The following is a 19,177-nucleotide window of genomic DNA, read 5'->3' as shown; positions in this document are numbered from 1 at the left end:
GGAAGAGAGGAGGCAGGCGGAGAGTAAAACCAATTGAGATTCTCCCAGCGTAGGTAGCATAAGTGTAACCACATGTAACATACCGTATGGTTTCGCATTAGAATACGCATCAAAAGTCCTAACTTAACTACAATAAAAAAAACTTTTGGACAGCTAAAGGAAGACACAATTTGTCATGAAAAATGACCGTTTCTAGATATATATTCTTTGAGTGTAATAAAAAAAAATATATATTCGGGGCCTCCCGGGTGGCGCAGTGGTCTAGAGCACTGCATCGCAGTGCTATGCTGCCCCACCAGAGTCTGGGTTCGCGCCCAGGCTCTGTCGCAGCCGGCCGCGACCGGGAGGTCCGTGGGGCGACGCACAATTGGCTTAGCGTCGTCCGGGTTAGGGAGGGTTAGGGAGGGTTTGGCCGGTAGGGATATCCTTGTCTCATCGCGCTCCAGCGACTCCTGTGGCGGGCTGGGCGCAGTGCGCGCTAACCGAGGGCACAAATATTCATACACTTTCCAGCATTTTCTCCATACTTGGTTCGAAAAATACAGTAGATGTAAATCAAATTAGCTATTTTCACCTTATAAACCGGTATATTCACCTTTTCATCAAATCGTTGACTTTTCATGAACATTGTCACGCACATTTTTTGGGGGGTTTATTAAACATATACATATACAAATATTTTAATGATCCAACAAGTATTGAAACAGTACATACACTTTAATAAATCTGTCAATATTCTTCTCTCCCATTAGGTAAAGATTAGACAATAGATAGGGTACAAATAGATTGGCTTTCAGTATAGATAGAGATCCAATAGAATATTTGTATCATCAGGCAGGACACTTTCCACTGTTCAAAGTTCCACAAGGACAAACTCACAAGGAATGACTTGTAGACAGACAGACGCATGGGAGTAAGTTCTCTTCTCCATATGCCATGTTTCTCTTCCAGTTCAGTCTACAGTTTGTCAGTGCTTTGCCAGGCTGTGCAGAATTTGTGTATTTTTACTCAGTAACAATGTGGGCTCATTAGGAAAATATTGGGTAATACAAAAAAGAGGATAAGAAATACAAAAGCAAACAAACTAATTACAACATTCCTTTGCAGGAACCAACAGTCCAATGTCCTGTCCACTAGGCACAAAATGGAAGAAAAGTCTTTCCACATTTCGAACCATTCTGAACATGACCAATGAGAAACGTTGCAAAATGTTTTGTTACGTTTTCCTACGGTGTGCACTAATGAACATGACCCTGGTGTGCTTGAACTTCCAGAGGAGAGAAATAAGGCCTTGGCCAAAATTCTCCCATCCTTTTCTGCCTGCACTCCATCCCAGTCTTTCGCCAACCCTCTCTCCGTCCCCCTTTCATCTCAATCCTTTCCTCCTACTCTCCCATCCATCCTTCTCTTTCTCCATTTCTCCTCAGTTGGGCATGAGTTTGGTAACTGGTGAGTAGTTGTTGACGATGACCTGGACGACAAAGTCTTTCTGTATCTTGGTGTCCTGGAGTCGGATCTTGTCTGTGAGCAGTTTACCTGCAAAGAACCATCGTTGGTGGGCCACTTCGATGTCCTCCTGCCCCTCCAGGACTGTCTTCAGCTGGGAGATGGAGTCTGACATGGAGGCGCTTATACGAAGGTCCTTACCTGTGGAGGACAGAGACATTGGTCAAGTTACTTCTACAATCAAGGGTCTGTTCAAGAATGGGGAATGGTGTCAACTCTATTCATTATATTTCTACCTGCAACGTTCAAAACGTTGCCCTCACTGTATAAACCAGTTGCACACTGCACTCAATCAGTTCACTGTTTGTAGGGTAGTGAATGGAGAGGAGGGGAGTTGGGAATAGTGGGACATCAGAGCAAGTAAATCGACTCTAGACTAGAGCAGGGTTTCCCAAACTCGGTCTTGGGGCTCCCCTTAGGTGTACGTTTTAGTTTTTGGCCTAGAACTACACAGCTGACTCAAATGATCAAAGCTTGATGATAAGTTGGTTATTTGAATCAGCTGAGTAGTGCTAGGAAGAAGAAAAGAAATGTGCACACAGGGTTCCCAGGACAGATTTTCTGAAAACCCTGGACTAGAGAGAGTTTGAGAGTCGAACTGCTCAGAATCACTAATGCACAAATCGCTATAATGTAATCAAGATTAGCAATTCTGTGCCTCGCCTTGTGTAACGGCTTTCGTCTTCCTCCTCGTCTGAGGAGGAGAAGTTAGAAGGATCGGAGGACCAATGTGCAGCGTGGTAATTGTTCATCTTGTTTAATAAAAGTGAACACTCAAAATACAAAAAAACAACAAATGTGAAAAACCGAAACAGTTCTGTCTGGTGCAGACACACGAAGACTGAAGACAACCACCCACAAAACCCAACACAAAACAGGCTACCTAAATATGGTTCCCAATCAGGGACAACGATTGACAGCTGCCTCTGATTGAGAACCATATCACGCCAAACACAGAAATAGCAAAACATAGAAATAGAAACAGAGACTGCCCACCCCAACTCAGGGTAGGGTGTAGAGCTGGGACAATAAACGGAAAATGATCGACATCAACCACTTATCACAGGCATTTTGCTGATATTGTTRGTTTGAAATTAAATAAATGTGCTAATCTGGGTGATTGTTAATGGGCCACTTGAAGGCTACAACCACCAAAATAGCAGTAGTATTTTAAAGGATAATAAAAAATAAAAAACAGTGGCGGATATTAATGTTATAAACTTATCGTTTTATTTATCGTTTTCACCTCAACTCATGCAATTTATCGCAATGTGAATTTTTGTCACATCGCCTGCTCTAGCCTTGTGTCTCTTACCGCATGAGAGTCGAACTCGTAGCTGGAACTCCTCTTTGGGAAAGGCGGGAGGCTTCTTCTGCTCCTTTTGATTGGGAGCTTCGTTGTCGTTGGCGCGTTCAGTGATGAGATTGGCGGGAGGGGTTAGAGTGTACGCAGGAAGCTGGTATCGGTTCCCCAGTTCGTCATAACTCTCTGTAAGAGTACCTGAAGATGACAGATAAAGACACAGAACATACCTCAGTAGCAGGCCCGACTGAAGTCAACCAATAGCCTCTAGAGACCCCTAGACTAGGAGTGGCCAACCCTACCCCTGGAGATACCGTCCCCCACTGTCTCCTTACTGTCTATGTAGCTAAAATACTTGAGATCCTCTCATGCTGCCCATAACTATTATATAACCACACATCACATCTGGGAGGATCCACACCGCTCTCTCACTTGAGTATATTACCTTGTTATTTACAGATGATCTCATGTTGCTCTTCTGTAGCTTTGTCAACTATGTGTGTTTTCTATACGTGTTTGCACCTCTCCCTGTAGGCTTTACAGACACTCCCCACSCCCTGGCTGCAACCCTTTTAATTTAGTGTACCCTGTGGGCACAACCCATGTGGAATTCCGAGTCTGGCAGCGTTTGGAACAGGGATGCAACCTGGCGAGGGCCCAAAAATGTGACACTTTTTCTTTTTTGCACTGAAACATGCAAACAATCCATGCTAGGGGGAAATGCAGGTTTAAACTAAACAACAAAGAATATGATCTACATGATCAGTCTCTATGTGTAAAATAAAAAGTGGTTAATGTGAACCTAACTCACGGCAAAAAAATGTAAAGAAAGCAATCCAATGTTATTTGTTGCCTAGACTTTACTGCAAATGACACTCAAGTCTTGAGAATAAAAATACACGAATATTGCAGATAGCCATGACAGCCTTTATAATAGAACACTTGTGACCACACATATATAAATATTGCACTTGGGGGGAAAAAAATCTTAAAGTAGAATGAAACAAACAGGCATAATTATTTTGCTATATTACAGTGGCCATCGATCAAGTGCACAAGGCTACATGTGTGCAAAAATAACGTTAACTGAGTATAAAATATATATAATCCCCCCCTCACTCACACACACGTGTTACTGTCAAGTTTAACACAACAAAAACAATATCTTTGGGCTACACTGCACATTATACACTTTCTGCCTGTGGACATCTGTTCTACAATGTGCCAGCAGAGCATGATACCCTTTGTTGGCATAATTGATCTCTTTCAGGCAGAGAGTACACCTGGCATACCCCTTTTATCCACTGTATTGAAAAAGTGAGAAAGAGGGAAAGTGTGTGGTGTTCCTTTCACCTTTATAGTGGCATCCAGCTTAAGCCAGGCCCAGTTTAAACCAGGCCCAGCTCCAGCTACACTTGATCCCTGAATCCACTTGTTTAACAAGCAACGCCTCATTTTCACCTAATTKTCTCATTCTGAAAATTAACCACATACTGTAGAGGGAAAACACTAGTTAACAGATAGTGATTAGTTCGTTAGCTAGTTAACTKATTTCACAGATTGCCAGGGTCCAGTAAGCAACTAAAGRYTTATAACTTGAGGAACGYCAAGGAGTCGTATASCAGTTAATACTATAGCGAATTGGTTAGGTTGCTAATGTTAGRTCATCTGATGTTGTAATGTTCGCTAGCTAGCTGTCTTTCTGGAGCGCGAGCTGATGCTGTAACTAGTAAATTGGTTGTCTCTTTCTTCAGTCGCCCGCTGCGCTGCATTCTGTTGTTCTGTGAACGATTGGCGGAGCCTTGGATACAGACAGTATTACTCCAAACGCCAATCACTCGTTCGCTTACAGCCAGTAGTGATCCAACCCCCCCCCCCTCCCCTCCCAAATTTTTATCATCAGATCTACACGAATCACATAGGTCACCTATTTTGGATTCAAAACGGCGAATTTCACTGAAAGGTGACTAGTTTGCATCCCTGTTGGAACTGCCGATCTACGGTCAAGAACGCTGAGTTCATCTCAGCCTATGCTGCCCTTCAGTCCCTTGATCTTTTGGCCCTGACGGAGACATGGATCACCCCACAGAACACTGCTAGTCCAGCTGCTCTCTCTTCATCTGACTATGTTTTCTCTCATAGTCCGAGAGCATCTGGTCATCACGGTGGTGGCACAGGGCTACTCATTTCTCCTATGTGGAGATGTTCTCTGAGGGTCATGTGTCGTCACAATCTTCACTCTCTCTTTCCCACTACTCTCCTCTTCTATCCTCTCTCCCTTCTGCTAAATCCTTCTCCCTTCTGTCTCCTGATTCWGCCTCTTCGACCCTACTCTCCTCCCTTTCCGCATCCTATGAATTGCACTGTCCCCTTTCCTCCCGGCCGGCTCCGCCCTCCCCTCTTGCTCCATGCCTGAGTTAATCATTGAGGAGCTTACAGAACAGGGCTGCTGCAGCTGAGCAAAAATGGAGGTGAACTAAATTTCTGGAGGACCTGTCATCCTTTCCCTCCTGTCTACCTTCTCTTCCTCTGTATCTGCTGCTAAAGCCACTTTCTACCACTCTAAATTTCAAGCTTCTGCCTCTAACCCTAAGAAACTCTTTACCACCTTCTCCTCCCTCCTTAATCCTCCCCCTCCATCTCTGTGGACGACTTTGTCAACTACTTTGAAAAAAAGGTTGACGACGTCCGCTACTCATTCGCTCAGCCTATTGAGTCCACTGGTCTCACTCACACAGAAAAACCCTACGCCTTGACCTACCCTCTCTCTCCAGATGACATCCTGCGACTAGTGGTCTGGCCGCCCGACAACCTAACCGCTCGACCCCATCCCCTCCTCCCTTCTCCAGACCATCTCTGGAGACCTTCTCCTATTCCTCACTTCCCTCATCAACTCATCCCTGACCACTGGCTGCATCCCCTCGGGCCTGAGCTGCTCGCCTCATCAAGAAAGCAACACTTTACTGACGTCAAAAACTATAGACCTGTATCAAGAAAGCAACACTTTACTGACGTCAAAAACTATAGACCTGTATCCCTTCTTTATTTTCTTTCCAAAACACTTGAGCGTGCTGTCTCTGATCAACTTTCTCGTTATCTCTCTCAGAACGATCTTCTTGACCCTAACCAGTCATGCTTCAAGACGGGTCACTCAACCAAGACTGCTCTTCTCTGTGTTACGGAGGCTCTCCGCAATGCCAAAGCTGACTCTCTCTCCTCTGTTCTCATCCTCCTACATCTATCCGCTACCATTGACACCGTGAACCATCAGATCCTTCTGTCCACCCTCTCAAGGCTGGGTGTCTCAGGCTATGCACACTGTTTGATTGCATCCTACCTGGCAGGCCGCTCCTACCAGGTGACGTGTAGAGGATCTGTGTTTGGACCACATACTCTCACTACTGGTGTCCCCCAGGGCTCAGTTCTAGGCCCTCTTCTCACTATATACCAAGTCACTCGGCTACATCATATCCTCACATGGTCTCTCCTATAATTGCTATGCGAATGGCACTTAACTACTTTTCTCCTTCCCCCCTTCTGACACGCAGGTGGCGACGCGCATCTCTGCGTGCCTGGCAGATATCTCTACTTGGATGTCGGCCCACCACCTCAAGCTCAAGCTCGACAAGACGGAACTGCTTTACCTCCCGTGGAAGGGCGTGACTAGGGCTGTGGCGGTCACAAAGTTTCGTCAGCTGGTGATTGTCAAGCAAATAACTGTAGGTCTCATGGTTATTTTCCGTTAATTAACATAAACACATTTAGCATCTCCTGGCTTCCACACATAGGCTACAAGCCATTTTAAAACGTCTAATTAATCCATGTAATATAACCTACACCTTCACAATAAATCAATTATTTATTTTAGAGAGGTCTAAAGAAGCATGATAAACCCAGCAAAAAAATAAACATTCAGGACCCTGTCTTTCAAAGATAATTTGTAAAAATCCAAATAACTTCACAGATCTTCATTGCAAAGGGTTAAAACACTGTTTCCCATGCTTGTTCAATGAACCATAAATAATTAATGAACATGTACCTGTGGAACGGTCGTTAAGACACTAACAGCTTACAGATGGTAGGAAATCAACGACCGTTCCACAGGTCGTGGAAACATGGGAAACAGTATTTAAACCCCTTACAGTGAAGATCTGTAAAGTTATTTGGATTTTTACGAATTATCTTTGAAAGACAAAGAAAAAGGGACGTTTCTTTTTTTGCTGAGTTTACCAAATAATATATGTGTGACATTTGTTTTGATTTAGAATGGACCATTATCATGCACCTGTATAGAAACAGGGACAGCGGGGGGAAAAATACATGTCATCCATGCACTTAAATAGCAAATGGAGGACACTTTTCCTCGTGGTTTATTTTCATGCCAGCCAAGTAGGCATTGTGCTTAATATTAGGAAAGTTGAGAAATAAATATAGTAGGCCTAGCCTGTAGAAAGCTGATGGGATCCTTTTCTTTTTATTATCTGCCATCACTCTGTTTTCTCCCYCAATTGCATAGCCTATAGAAATGTTGCGCAACATGACCTAATGTGCTCTCATGAKGTGTTTGATTAGATTTGAGATGACATTTGCATTGATGTTAGAGTGATTAGAGGAACAATAGAGTGCTGAGTACCAGGCAGTGAGCAAGTTTGGTAGGCTACTAATGACCAGCAGCAGCATCAGAGCTTGGAGAAGCCTAATTACCGTGACTAAGATGGCGCCGAAGAACATGGCTGACGTTTTACATTCTCCCAACCAATTGTGCTATTTTGTTAGTTTTTTTGCATTTTTTGTAACTTATTTTTTAACTTATTGCGGTAATCATAAGGAGTCCGGCGAGAAGGAAATCCTGCTTTCACTGGAACAGAACCAGATCCCCGCCAGATCCCCGACACGAGCCTCCCAGACGAGCAAAATGCCTTTTATGCTCACTTTGAGGCAAGCAACACTGAAGCATGCACGATAGCACCAGCAGTTCTGGAAGTATCGCGTTCCCACAGTTCTCGTCTAATAAAACGCTCTCTGCTAAGAGTTACCTTGAGAATGACAAGATAAAAGCCACGAACATACTCAGTAGCAGGCCGCGCACTGAAGTCAAACCCCACAAGCCTCTAGGAACCGAGACCCACCTAGACTAGGAGTGGCCACCCCTACCCCTGAGATACCGTCCGCCCACTGTCTCCTTACTGTGTATGTAGCGAAAATACTGAGATCCCTCTCATGACTGCCCATAACTAATTAATAACACCCACACTCACAGTCTGGGAGGATCACACCGGCATGTCTCGTCACTTGAAGTATAATACCCTTGCTTTTTACAGTGGATCTCATGTTGAGCTTTCTGTAGCTTTGTCGAAACTATGATGTTTTCTATGACGTGTTTGCACTCTCCTCCCTGTGGCTTACAGACACTCCGCTCACGCCTGGCTGCAACCCTTTTAATTTAGTGTACCCCTGTGGGCACACCCATGTGGAATTCCAAGTCTGGTCAGCGTTTGGACAGGGAATGCAACTGGCGAAGGGCCCAAAAAATGGTGACACTTTTTCCTTTTTTGCATGCTGACATCAAACAATCCATGTGAGCTAGGGGAGAAAATGCAGTTAAACTAAACAACAAGAAATCATGATGGCACATGGATGCAGGTCTCTATGTGTGAACAAAAAAGTGTTAATGTGCAACCTGCATCACGGCGTAAAAAAAATGTAAAGAAAGACAATCCGATAGTTATTGTTGCTGAGACTTTTACTGCAAATGACACTCAAGTCTTGAGAAAAAAACAATACCACTGATATTGCAGATGAGCCAATGCGACAGCCTTTATTTAGTAGAACACTTGTGACCACACATATATAAATAATTTGCACTTGGGGGAAAAAATGCTTAAAGTACGAGATCGAAACAAACAAAGGCATGAATTATTTATGCTATATACAGTGGACCATCGTCAAAGTTGCACCAAGGCTACATGTGTCGGCAAAATAACGTTAACTGAGTATATAAAATATTATATAATCCCCCCTCACTACACACACGTGTTCGTCAAGTTACCACAACAAAACAATATCTTGGGCTACACTGCACATTATACACTTTCTGCCTGTGGACATCTGTTCTACAAGTGCAGCAGAGCATGATACCCTTGTTGCATAATTGATCCTTCAGGCAGAGAGAAATACACCTGGCCATACCCTTTTATCCACTGTATTGAAACAAGTGAGAAATGAGGGAAAGGTGTGGTGTTCTTTCACCTTTATAGTGGCATCCAGCTTAAGCCAGGCCCAGTTTAAACCAGGCCAGCGCCAGTACACTTGATCCCTGAATCCACTTTGTTTAACAGTCAACGCCTCACTTATTCACCTAATTCCTCATTCTGAATTAACCACAACTTGAGTAGAACAACTAGTCATAACAAGATTACGGTGATTAGTTCGTTCAGCTAGCATCTTACGCATTTACACAGATGCCAGGGTCCAGGTAACGCATACTAAAGGCTTATATGATGAGAACGGCAAGGGAATCCGTATACCATTAATACTATCGAATTGCTGGTTAGGTCGTAATGTTAATTCATCTGATTTGTAATGATTCGCTAAGCTTAAGCTGGCTGTCTTCTGGAGCGCGACGCTGATGCTGGTAAACGATAAGAATTGGTTAGTGCTCTCTTCAGTCGCTCCGCTGCGCTAGCATTCTGTGGGTTCTTGTGACGATTGCGGAGCTGGATACCAGGACAGTATTAACGCCAAACGGCCAAGCACTCGTTCGCTCTACAGCCAGTAAGTGTTCCGACCCCGACGCCCCCCCTCCCTCCCAATTTGTATCGATCAGAATGCTCCACACGAATCACCATAGGGTCACCTTTTGGATCCAAAACGGCAATTTCCAGCTGAAAACGGTGATCTAGTCTGCCATCCTGCTTTGAACCTGCCGGATCTACGGTCCCAACGAACGCTGGAGTCAATCTCAGCCCTATGCTGCCGCTTCAGTCCCTGAAATCTTTCTCTGGCACCTGACGATGACATGGAGTACCCCCACAGAACACTGCTAGTCTCAGCTGCTCTCTCTTCCATTACTGACTATGTCTTTCTCTCATACGTCCCGAGGCATCTGGTCCCATCGACGGTCGGTGGCCACAGGCTACCATTTCTCCTGATGTGGGAGATGTTCTCTAGGTCATTGTGTCGTCACAATCTCCACTCTCATCTTCCCACTACTCTCCTCTCTATCCTCTCTCACCCTTCGCTAATCCTTCTCCCGTTCTGTACCCTGATTCTGCCTCTTCCGACCCTAAACCCTCCCCCCGGTTTCCGCAGCCTATGAATTATGCGACTTGTGCCCCTTTCTCCCGGCCGGCTCGCCCTTTCCCCTCTGACATCCAGGCTGAGTTAATCATTGAGGAGCGACTACAAGACACAGGGCTGCTGCAGCTGAGCAAAAATGGAGGTGACCAATTTCTGGACGACCGTGTCATTCGTCGCGCTGACAAATATTCATACACTTTCCAGCATTTTCTCCATACTTGGTTCGAAAAATACAGTAGATGTAAATCAAATTAGCTATTTTCACCTTATAAACCGGTATATTCACCTTTTCATCAAATCGTTGACTTTTCATGAACATTGTCACGCACATTTTTTGGGGGGTTTATTAAACATATACATATACAAATATTTTAATGATCCAACAAGTATTGAAACAGTACATACACTTTAATAAATCTGTCAATATTCTTCTCTCCCATTAGGTAAAGATTAGACAATAGATAGGGTACAAATAGATTGGCTTTCAGTATAGATAGAGATCCAATAGAATATTTGTATCATCAGGCAGGACACTTTCCACTGTTCAAAGTTCCACAAGGACAAACTCACAAGGAATGACTTGTAGACAGACAGACGCATGGGAGTAAGTTCTCTTCTCCATATGCCATGTTTCTCTTCCAGTTCAGTCTACAGTTTGTCAGTGCTTTGCCAGGCTGTGCAGAATTTGTGTATTTTTACTCAGTAACAATGTGGGCTCATTAGGAAAATATTGGGTAATACAAAAAAGAGGATAAGAAATACAAAAGCAAACAAACTAATTACAACATTCCTTTGCAGGAACCAACAGTCCAATGTCCTGTCCACTAGGCACAAAATGGAAGAAAAGTCTTTCCACATTTCGAACCATTCTGAACATGACCAATGAGAAACGTTGCAAAATGTTTTGTTACGTTTTCCTACGGTGTGCACTAATGAACATGACCCTGGTGTGCTTGAACTTCCAGAGGAGAGAAATAAGGCCTTGGCCAAAATTCTCCCATCCTTTTCTGCCTGCACTCCATCCCAGTCTTTCGCCAACCCTCTCTCCGTCCCCCTTTCATCTCAATCCTTTCCTCCTACTCTCCCATCCATCCTTCTCTTTCTCCATTTCTCCTCAGTTGGGCATGAGTTTGGTAACTGGTGAGTAGTTGTTGACGATGACCTGGACGACAAAGTCTTTCTGTATCTTGGTGTCCTGGAGTCGGATCTTGTCTGTGAGCAGTTTACCTGCAAAGAACCATCGTTGGTGGGCCACTTCGATGTCCTCCTGCCCCTCCAGGACTGTCTTCAGCTGGGAGATGGAGTCTGACATGGAGGCGCTTATACGAAGGTCCTTACCTGTGGAGGACAGAGACATTGGTCAAGTTACTTCTACAATCAAGGGTCTGTTCAAGAATGGGGAATGGTGTCAACTCTATTCATTATATTTCTACCTGCAACGTTCAAAACGTTGCCCTCACTGTATAAACCAGTTGCACACTGCACTCAATCAGTTCACTGTTTGTAGGGTAGTGAATGGAGAGGAGGGGAGTTGGGAATAGTGGGACATCAGAGCAAGTAAATCGACTCTAGACTAGAGCAGGGTTTCCCAAACTCGGTCTTGGGGCTCCCCTTAGGTGTACGTTTTAGTTTTTGGCCTAGAACTACACAGCTGACTCAAATGATCAAAGCTTGATGATAAGTTGGTTATTTGAATCAGCTGAGTAGTGCTAGGAAGAAGAAAAGAAATGTGCACACAGGGTTCCCAGGACAGATTTTCTGAAAACCCTGGACTAGAGAGAGTTTGAGAGTCGAACTGCTCAGAATCACTAATGCACAAATCGCTATAATGTAATCAAGATTAGCAATTCTGTGCCTCGCCTTGTGTAACGGCTTTCGTCTTCCTCCTCGTCTGAGGAGGAGAAGTTAGAAGGATCGGAGGACCAATGTGCAGCGTGGTAATTGTTCATCTTGTTTAATAAAAGTGAACACTCAAAATACAAAAAAACAACAAATGTGAAAAACCGAAACAGTTCTGTCTGGTGCAGACACACGAAGACTGAAGACAACCACCCACAAAACCCAACACAAAACAGGCTACCTAAATATGGTTCCCAATCAGGGACAACGATTGACAGCTGCCTCTGATTGAGAACCATATCACGCCAAACACAGAAATAGCAAAACATAGAAATAGAAACAGAGACTGCCCACCCCAACTCAGGGTAGGGTGTAGAGCTGGGACAATAAACGGAAAATGATCGACATCAACCACTTATCACAGGCATTTTGCTGATATTGTTRGTTTGAAATTAAATAAATGTGCTAATCTGGGTGATTGTTAATGGGCCACTTGAAGGCTACAACCACCAAAATAGCAGTAGTATTTTAAAGGATAATAAAAAATAAAAAACAGTGGCGGATATTAATGTTATAAACTTATCGTTTTATTTATCGTTTTCACCTCAACTCATGCAATTTATCGCAATGTGAATTTTTGTCACATCGCCTGCTCTAGCCTTGTGTCTCTTACCGCATGAGAGTCGAACTCGTAGCTGGAACTCCTCTTTGGGAAAGGCGGGAGGCTTCTTCTGCTCCTTTTGATTGGGAGCTTCGTTGTCGTTGGCGCGTTCAGTGATGAGATTGGCGGGAGGGGTTAGAGTGTACGCAGGAAGCTGGTATCGGTTCCCCAGTTCGTCATAACTCTCTGTAAGAGTACCTGAAGATGACAGATAAAGACACAGAACATACCTCAGTAGCAGGCCCGACTGAAGTCAACCAATAGCCTCTAGAGACCCCTAGACTAGGAGTGGCCAACCCTACCCCTGGAGATACCGTCCCCCACTGTCTCCTTACTGTCTATGTAGCTAAAATACTTGAGATCCTCTCATGCTGCCCATAACTATTATATAACCACACATCACATCTGGGAGGATCCACACCGCTCTCTCACTTGAGTATATTACCTTGTTATTTACAGATGATCTCATGTTGCTCTTCTGTAGCTTTGTCAACTATGTGTGTTTTCTATACGTGTTTGCACCTCTCCCTGTAGGCTTTACAGACACTCCCCACSCCCTGGCTGCAACCCTTTTAATTTAGTGTACCCTGTGGGCACAACCCATGTGGAATTCCGAGTCTGGCAGCGTTTGGAACAGGGATGCAACCTGGCGAGGGCCCAAAAATGTGACACTTTTTCTTTTTTGCACTGAAACATGCAAACAATCCATGCTAGGGGGAAATGCAGGTTTAAACTAAACAACAAAGAATATGATCTACATGATCAGTCTCTATGTGTAAAATAAAAAGTGGTTAATGTGAACCTAACTCACGGCAAAAAAATGTAAAGAAAGCAATCCAATGTTATTTGTTGCCTAGACTTTACTGCAAATGACACTCAAGTCTTGAGAATAAAAATACACGAATATTGCAGATAGCCATGACAGCCTTTATAATAGAACACTTGTGACCACACATATATAAATATTGCACTTGGGGGGAAAAAAATCTTAAAGTAGAATGAAACAAACAGGCATAATTATTTTGCTATATTACAGTGGCCATCGATCAAGTGCACAAGGCTACATGTGTGCAAAAATAACGTTAACTGAGTATAAAATATATATAATCCCCCCCTCACTCACACACACGTGTTACTGTCAAGTTTAACACAACAAAAACAATATCTTTGGGCTACACTGCACATTATACACTTTCTGCCTGTGGACATCTGTTCTACAATGTGCCAGCAGAGCATGATACCCTTTGTTGGCATAATTGATCTCTTTCAGGCAGAGAGTACACCTGGCATACCCCTTTTATCCACTGTATTGAAAAAGTGAGAAAGAGGGAAAGTGTGTGGTGTTCCTTTCACCTTTATAGTGGCATCCAGCTTAAGCCAGGCCCAGTTTAAACCAGGCCCAGCTCCAGCTACACTTGATCCCTGAATCCACTTGTTTAACAAGCAACGCCTCATTTTCACCTAATTKTCTCATTCTGAAAATTAACCACATACTGTAGAGGGAAAACACTAGTTAACAGATAGTGATTAGTTCGTTAGCTAGTTAACTKATTTCACAGATTGCCAGGGTCCAGTAAGCAACTAAAGRYTTATAACTTGAGGAACGYCAAGGAGTCGTATASCAGTTAATACTATAGCGAATTGGTTAGGTTGCTAATGTTAGRTCATCTGATGTTGTAATGTTCGCTAGCTAGCTGTCTTTCTGGAGCGCGAGCTGATGCTGTAACTAGTAAATTGGTTGTCTCTTTCTTCAGTCGCCCGCTGCGCTGCATTCTGTTGTTCTGTGAACGATTGGCGGAGCCTTGGATACAGACAGTATTACTCCAAACGCCAATCACTCGTTCGCTTACAGCCAGTAGTGATCCAACCCCCCCCCCCTCCCCTCCCAAATTTTTATCATCAGATCTACACGAATCACATAGGTCACCTATTTTGGATTCAAAACGGCGAATTTCACTGAAAGGTGACTAGTTTGCATCCCTGTTGGAACTGCCGATCTACGGTCAAGAACGCTGAGTTCATCTCAGCCTATGCTGCCCTTCAGTCCCTTGATCTTTTGGCCCTGACGGAGACATGGATCACCCCACAGAACACTGCTAGTCCAGCTGCTCTCTCTTCATCTGACTATGTTTTCTCTCATAGTCCGAGAGCATCTGGTCATCACGGTGGTGGCACAGGGCTACTCATTTCTCCTATGTGGAGATGTTCTCTGAGGGTCATGTGTCGTCACAATCTTCACTCTCTCTTTCCCACTACTCTCCTCTTCTATCCTCTCTCCCTTCTGCTAAATCCTTCTCCCTTCTGTCTCCTGATTCWGCCTCTTCGACCCTACTCTCCTCCCTTTCCGCATCCTATGAATTGCACTGTCCCCTTTCCTCCCGGCCGGCTCCGCCCTCCCCTCTTGCTCCATGCCTGAGTTAATCATTGAGGAGCTTACAGAACAGGGCTGCTGCAGCTGAGCAAAAATGGAGGTGAACTAAATTTCTGGAGGACCTGTCATCCTTTCCCTCCTGTCTACCTTCTCTTCCTCTGTATCTGCTGCTAAAGCCACTTTCTACCACTCTAAATTTCAAGCTTCTGCCTCTAACCCTAAGAAACTCTTTACCACCTTCTCCTCCCTCCTTAATCCTCCCCCTCCATCTCTGTGGACGACTTTGTCAACTACTTTGAAAAAAAGGTTGACGACGTCCGCTACTCATTCGCTCAGCCTATTGAGTCCACTGGTCTCACTCACACAGAAAAACCCTACGCCTTGACCTACCCTCTCTCTCCAGATGACATCCTGCGACTAGTGGTCTGGCCGCCCGACAACCTAACCGCTCGACCCCATCCCCTCCTCCCTTCTCCAGACCATCTCTGGAGACCTTCTCCTATTCCTCACTTCCCTCATCAACTCATCCCTGACCACTGGCTGCATCCCCTCGGGCCTGAGCTGCTCGCCTCATCAAGAAAGCAACACTTTACTGACGTCAAAAACTATAGACCTGTATCAAGAAAGCAACACTTTACTGACGTCAAAAACTATAGACCTGTATCCCTTCTTTATTTTCTTTCCAAAACACTTGAGCGTGCTGTCTCTGATCAACTTTCTCGTTATCTCTCTCAGAACGATCTTCTTGACCCTAACCAGTCATGCTTCAAGACGGGTCACTCAACCAAGACTGCTCTTCTCTGTGTTACGGAGGCTCTCCGCAATGCCAAAGCTGACTCTCTCTCCTCTGTTCTCATCCTCCTACATCTATCCGCTACCATTGACACCGTGAACCATCAGATCCTTCTGTCCACCCTCTCAAGGCTGGGTGTCTCAGGCTATGCACACTGTTTGATTGCATCCTACCTGGCAGGCCGCTCCTACCAGGTGACGTGTAGAGGATCTGTGTTTGGACCACATACTCTCACTACTGGTGTCCCCCAGGGCTCAGTTCTAGGCCCTCTTCTCACTATATACCAAGTCACTCGGCTACATCATATCCTCACATGGTCTCTCCTATAATTGCTATGCGAATGGCACTTAACTACTTTTCTCCTTCCCCCCTTCTGACACGCAGGTGGCGACGCGCATCTCTGCGTGCCTGGCAGATATCTCTACTTGGATGTCGGCCCACCACCTCAAGCTCAAGCTCGACAAGACGGAACTGCTTTACCTCCCGTGGAAGGGCGTGACTAGGGCTGTGGCGGTCACAAAGTTTCGTCAGCTGGTGATTGTCAAGCAAATAACTGTAGGTCTCATGGTTATTTTCCGTTAATTAACATAAACACATTTAGCATCTCCTGGCTTCCACACATAGGCTACAAGCCATTTTAAAACGTCTAATTAATCCATGTAATATAACCTACACCTTCACAATAAATCAATTATTTATTTTAGAGAGGTCTAAAGAAGCATGATAAACCCAGCAAAAAAATAAACATTCAGGACCCTGTCTTTCAAAGATAATTTGTAAAAATCCAAATAACTTCACAGATCTTCATTGCAAAGGGTTAAAACACTGTTTCCCATGCTTGTTCAATGAACCATAAATAATTAATGAACATGTACCTGTGGAACGGTCGTTAAGACACTAACAGCTTACAGATGGTAGGAAATCAACGACCGTTCCACAGGTCGTGGAAACATGGGAAACAGTATTTAAACCCCTTACAGTGAAGATCTGTAAAGTTATTTGGATTTTTACGAATTATCTTTGAAAGACAAAGAAAAAGGGACGTTTCTTTTTTTGCTGAGTTTACCAAATAATATATGTGTGACATTTGTTTTGATTTAGAATGGACCATTATCATGCACCTGTATAGAAACAGGGACAGCGGGGGGAAAAATACATGTCATCCATGCACTTAAATAGCAAATGGAGGACACTTTTCCTCGTGGTTTATTTTCATGCCAGCCAAGTAGGCATTGTGCTTAATATTAGGAAAGTTGAGAAATAAATATAGTAGGCCTAGCCTGTAGAAAGCTGATGGGATCCTTTTCTTTTTATTATCTGCCATCACTCTGTTTTCTCCCYCAATTGCATAGCCTATAGAAATGTTGCGCAACATGACCTAATGTGCTCTCATGAKGTGTTTGATTAGATTTGAGATGACATTTGCATTGATGTTAGAGTGATTAGAGGAACAATAGAGTGCTGAGTACCAGGCAGTGAGCAAGTTTGGTAGGCTACTAATGACCAGCAGCAGCATCAGAGCTTGGAGAAGCCTAATTACCGTGACTAAGATGGCGCCGAAGAACATGGCTGACGTTTTACATTCTCCCAACCAATTGTGCTATTTTGTTAGTTTTTTTGCATTTTTTGTAACTTATTTTTTAACTTATTGCGGTAATCATAAGGAGTCCGGCGAGAAGGAAATCCTGCTTTCACTGGAACAGAACCAGATCCCCGCCAGATCCCCGACACGAGCCTCCCAGACGAGCAAAATGCCTTTTATGCTCACTTTGAGGCAAGCAACACTGAAGCATGCACGATAGCACCAGCAGTTCTGGATGACCAATAACGTTCTCGGTAGCCGATGTGAACAAAACCTTTAAACAGGTCAATATTCACAAAGCCGCTGAGCCAGATGGAWTACCAGGACGTGTACTCAAAGCATACGCGGACCAACTGTCAAGTGTCTTCACTGACATTTTCAACCGCTCCCTGACCGAGTCTGTAATACCTACATGTTTCAAGCAGAACACCCTAGTCTCTGTGCCCAAGGAAGCGAAGGAAACCTGCCGAAATGATTACATCCCCATATCACTCACGTTGGTAGCCATGAAGTGCTTTGAAAGGCTGGTCATGGCTCACATCAACAGCATCCTCCCGGACACCCTAGACCCACTCCAATTCGCATATCGCCCCAACAGATCCACAGATGACGCAATCTCAATCACACTCCACACTGRCCTTTCTCACCTGGACAAAAGGAACACCTATGTGAGAATGCTGTTCATTGACGACAGCTCAGTGTTCAACACCATAGTACCCACGAAGCTCATCATTAAGTTAAGGACACTGGGACTAAACACCTCCCTCTGCAACTGGATCCTGGACTTCCTGACGGGCCGCCCCCAGGTGGTAAGGGTAGGTAACAACAAGTCTGCCACTCTGATCCTTAACACTGGGGCCCCTCGGGGGTGTGTACTGAGTCCCCTCCTGTATTCCCTGTTCACCCACGACTGCGTGGCCAAACACGACTCCAACACAATCATTAAGTTTGCTGACGACACAACAGTGGTCGGTCTGATCACCGACAACGATGGGACGGCCTATGGGGAGGAGTTCAGAAAACTAACATTGTGGTGCCAGGACAACAACCTCTCCCTCAATGTGAGCAAGACAAAGGCACTAAAAGGCAGGCCGAACAGGCCCCCCTTAACATCTACGCGGCTGTAGTGGAGCGGGTCGAGAGTTTAAAGTTCCTTGGTGTCCACATCACCAACGAACTATCATGGTCCAAACATACCAAGACAGTGGTGAAGAGGGCACAACAAAACCTTTACCCCCTCAGGAGACTGAAAATATTTGCCATGGGTCCCCAGATCCTCAAAAGGTTCTACAGCTGCACCATCGAGAGCATCTTGACCGGTTGCATCACCGCCTGGTATGGCAACTGCTCGGCATCTGACCGTAAGGCACTACAGAGGGTAGTGCGAATAGCCAAATGGCCCAGTAAATCTTCCTGCCATCCAGGACCTATAATAATAGGCAAGTGTCAGAGGAAGCCCAAATTGTCCCGAGACTCCAGTCTAGACTTTTTCCTTTGCTACCGCACGGCAAGCGGTAACGTAGAGCCAGGTCTAGGACCAAAAGGCTTCCTAGGACCAACAGCTTCTACCCCCAAGCCTAAGACTGCTGAACAATTAATAAAATCGCCACCAGACAATTTACATTGACCATCCCCACCCTTTTGTACACTGCTGCCTACCCACTGTTTTATTATCTATGCATAGTCACTTCACCCCCACCCTTTACATGTACATTTACCTCAAACCAGCTGCCTCTATTGGGAAACCATACCAACAACCCACAAATAGACTGACGGGCGAAGTTGTGTGAGGTGGAATGGTCCCGCCCGGCGGAGGCAACTAG

At 44.7% G+C, this 19,177-nt stretch overlaps 2 protein-coding genes across 2 annotated transcripts in view; both read right to left on the bottom strand.

The window, feature by feature from the left end:
* Positions 1–539: 539 nt before the first annotated feature.
* LOC111951676 (ubiquitin domain-containing protein 1-like) lies at positions 540–9,951 on the bottom strand. Its single transcript, XM_070434945.1, has 3 exons — positions 9,903–9,951; positions 2,822–3,007; positions 540–1,647 (listed from the first exon to the last, which is right to left on the bottom strand). Exons 1-3 carry the CDS (start codon positions 9,949–9,951, stop codon positions 1,424–1,426), a joined length of 459 nt encoding a protein of 152 aa, XP_070291046.1. The 3' UTR covers positions 540–1,423.
* Positions 9,952–10,338: 387 nt separating this feature from the next.
* The window catches only part of LOC111951674 (ubiquitin domain-containing protein 1-like), a 28,298-nt gene continuing 19,459 nt past the window's right edge, over positions 10,339–19,177 (bottom strand). The window contains exons 3-4 of the mRNA XM_023969886.2: positions 12,621–12,806; positions 10,339–11,446 (exon numbers count right to left, since the gene is read on the bottom strand). Of these exons, the coding sequence (XP_023825654.1) occupies positions 11,223–11,446; positions 12,621–12,806 (410 nt within the window). The 3' untranslated portion in view covers positions 10,339–11,222. The remainder of the gene's footprint in view (positions 11,447–12,620; positions 12,807–19,177) is intronic.

The sequence above is a fragment of the Salvelinus sp. IW2-2015 genome, linkage group LG25 (assembly GCF_002910315.2).
Source record: "Salvelinus sp. IW2-2015 linkage group LG25, ASM291031v2, whole genome shotgun sequence".
In the NCBI taxonomy this organism is placed as follows: Eukaryota; Metazoa; Chordata; class Actinopteri; order Salmoniformes; family Salmonidae; genus Salvelinus; species Salvelinus sp. IW2-2015.
The sequence above is the reverse complement of the archived record's forward strand: the minus strand, read 5'-3'. Positions and strand labels throughout refer to the sequence as shown.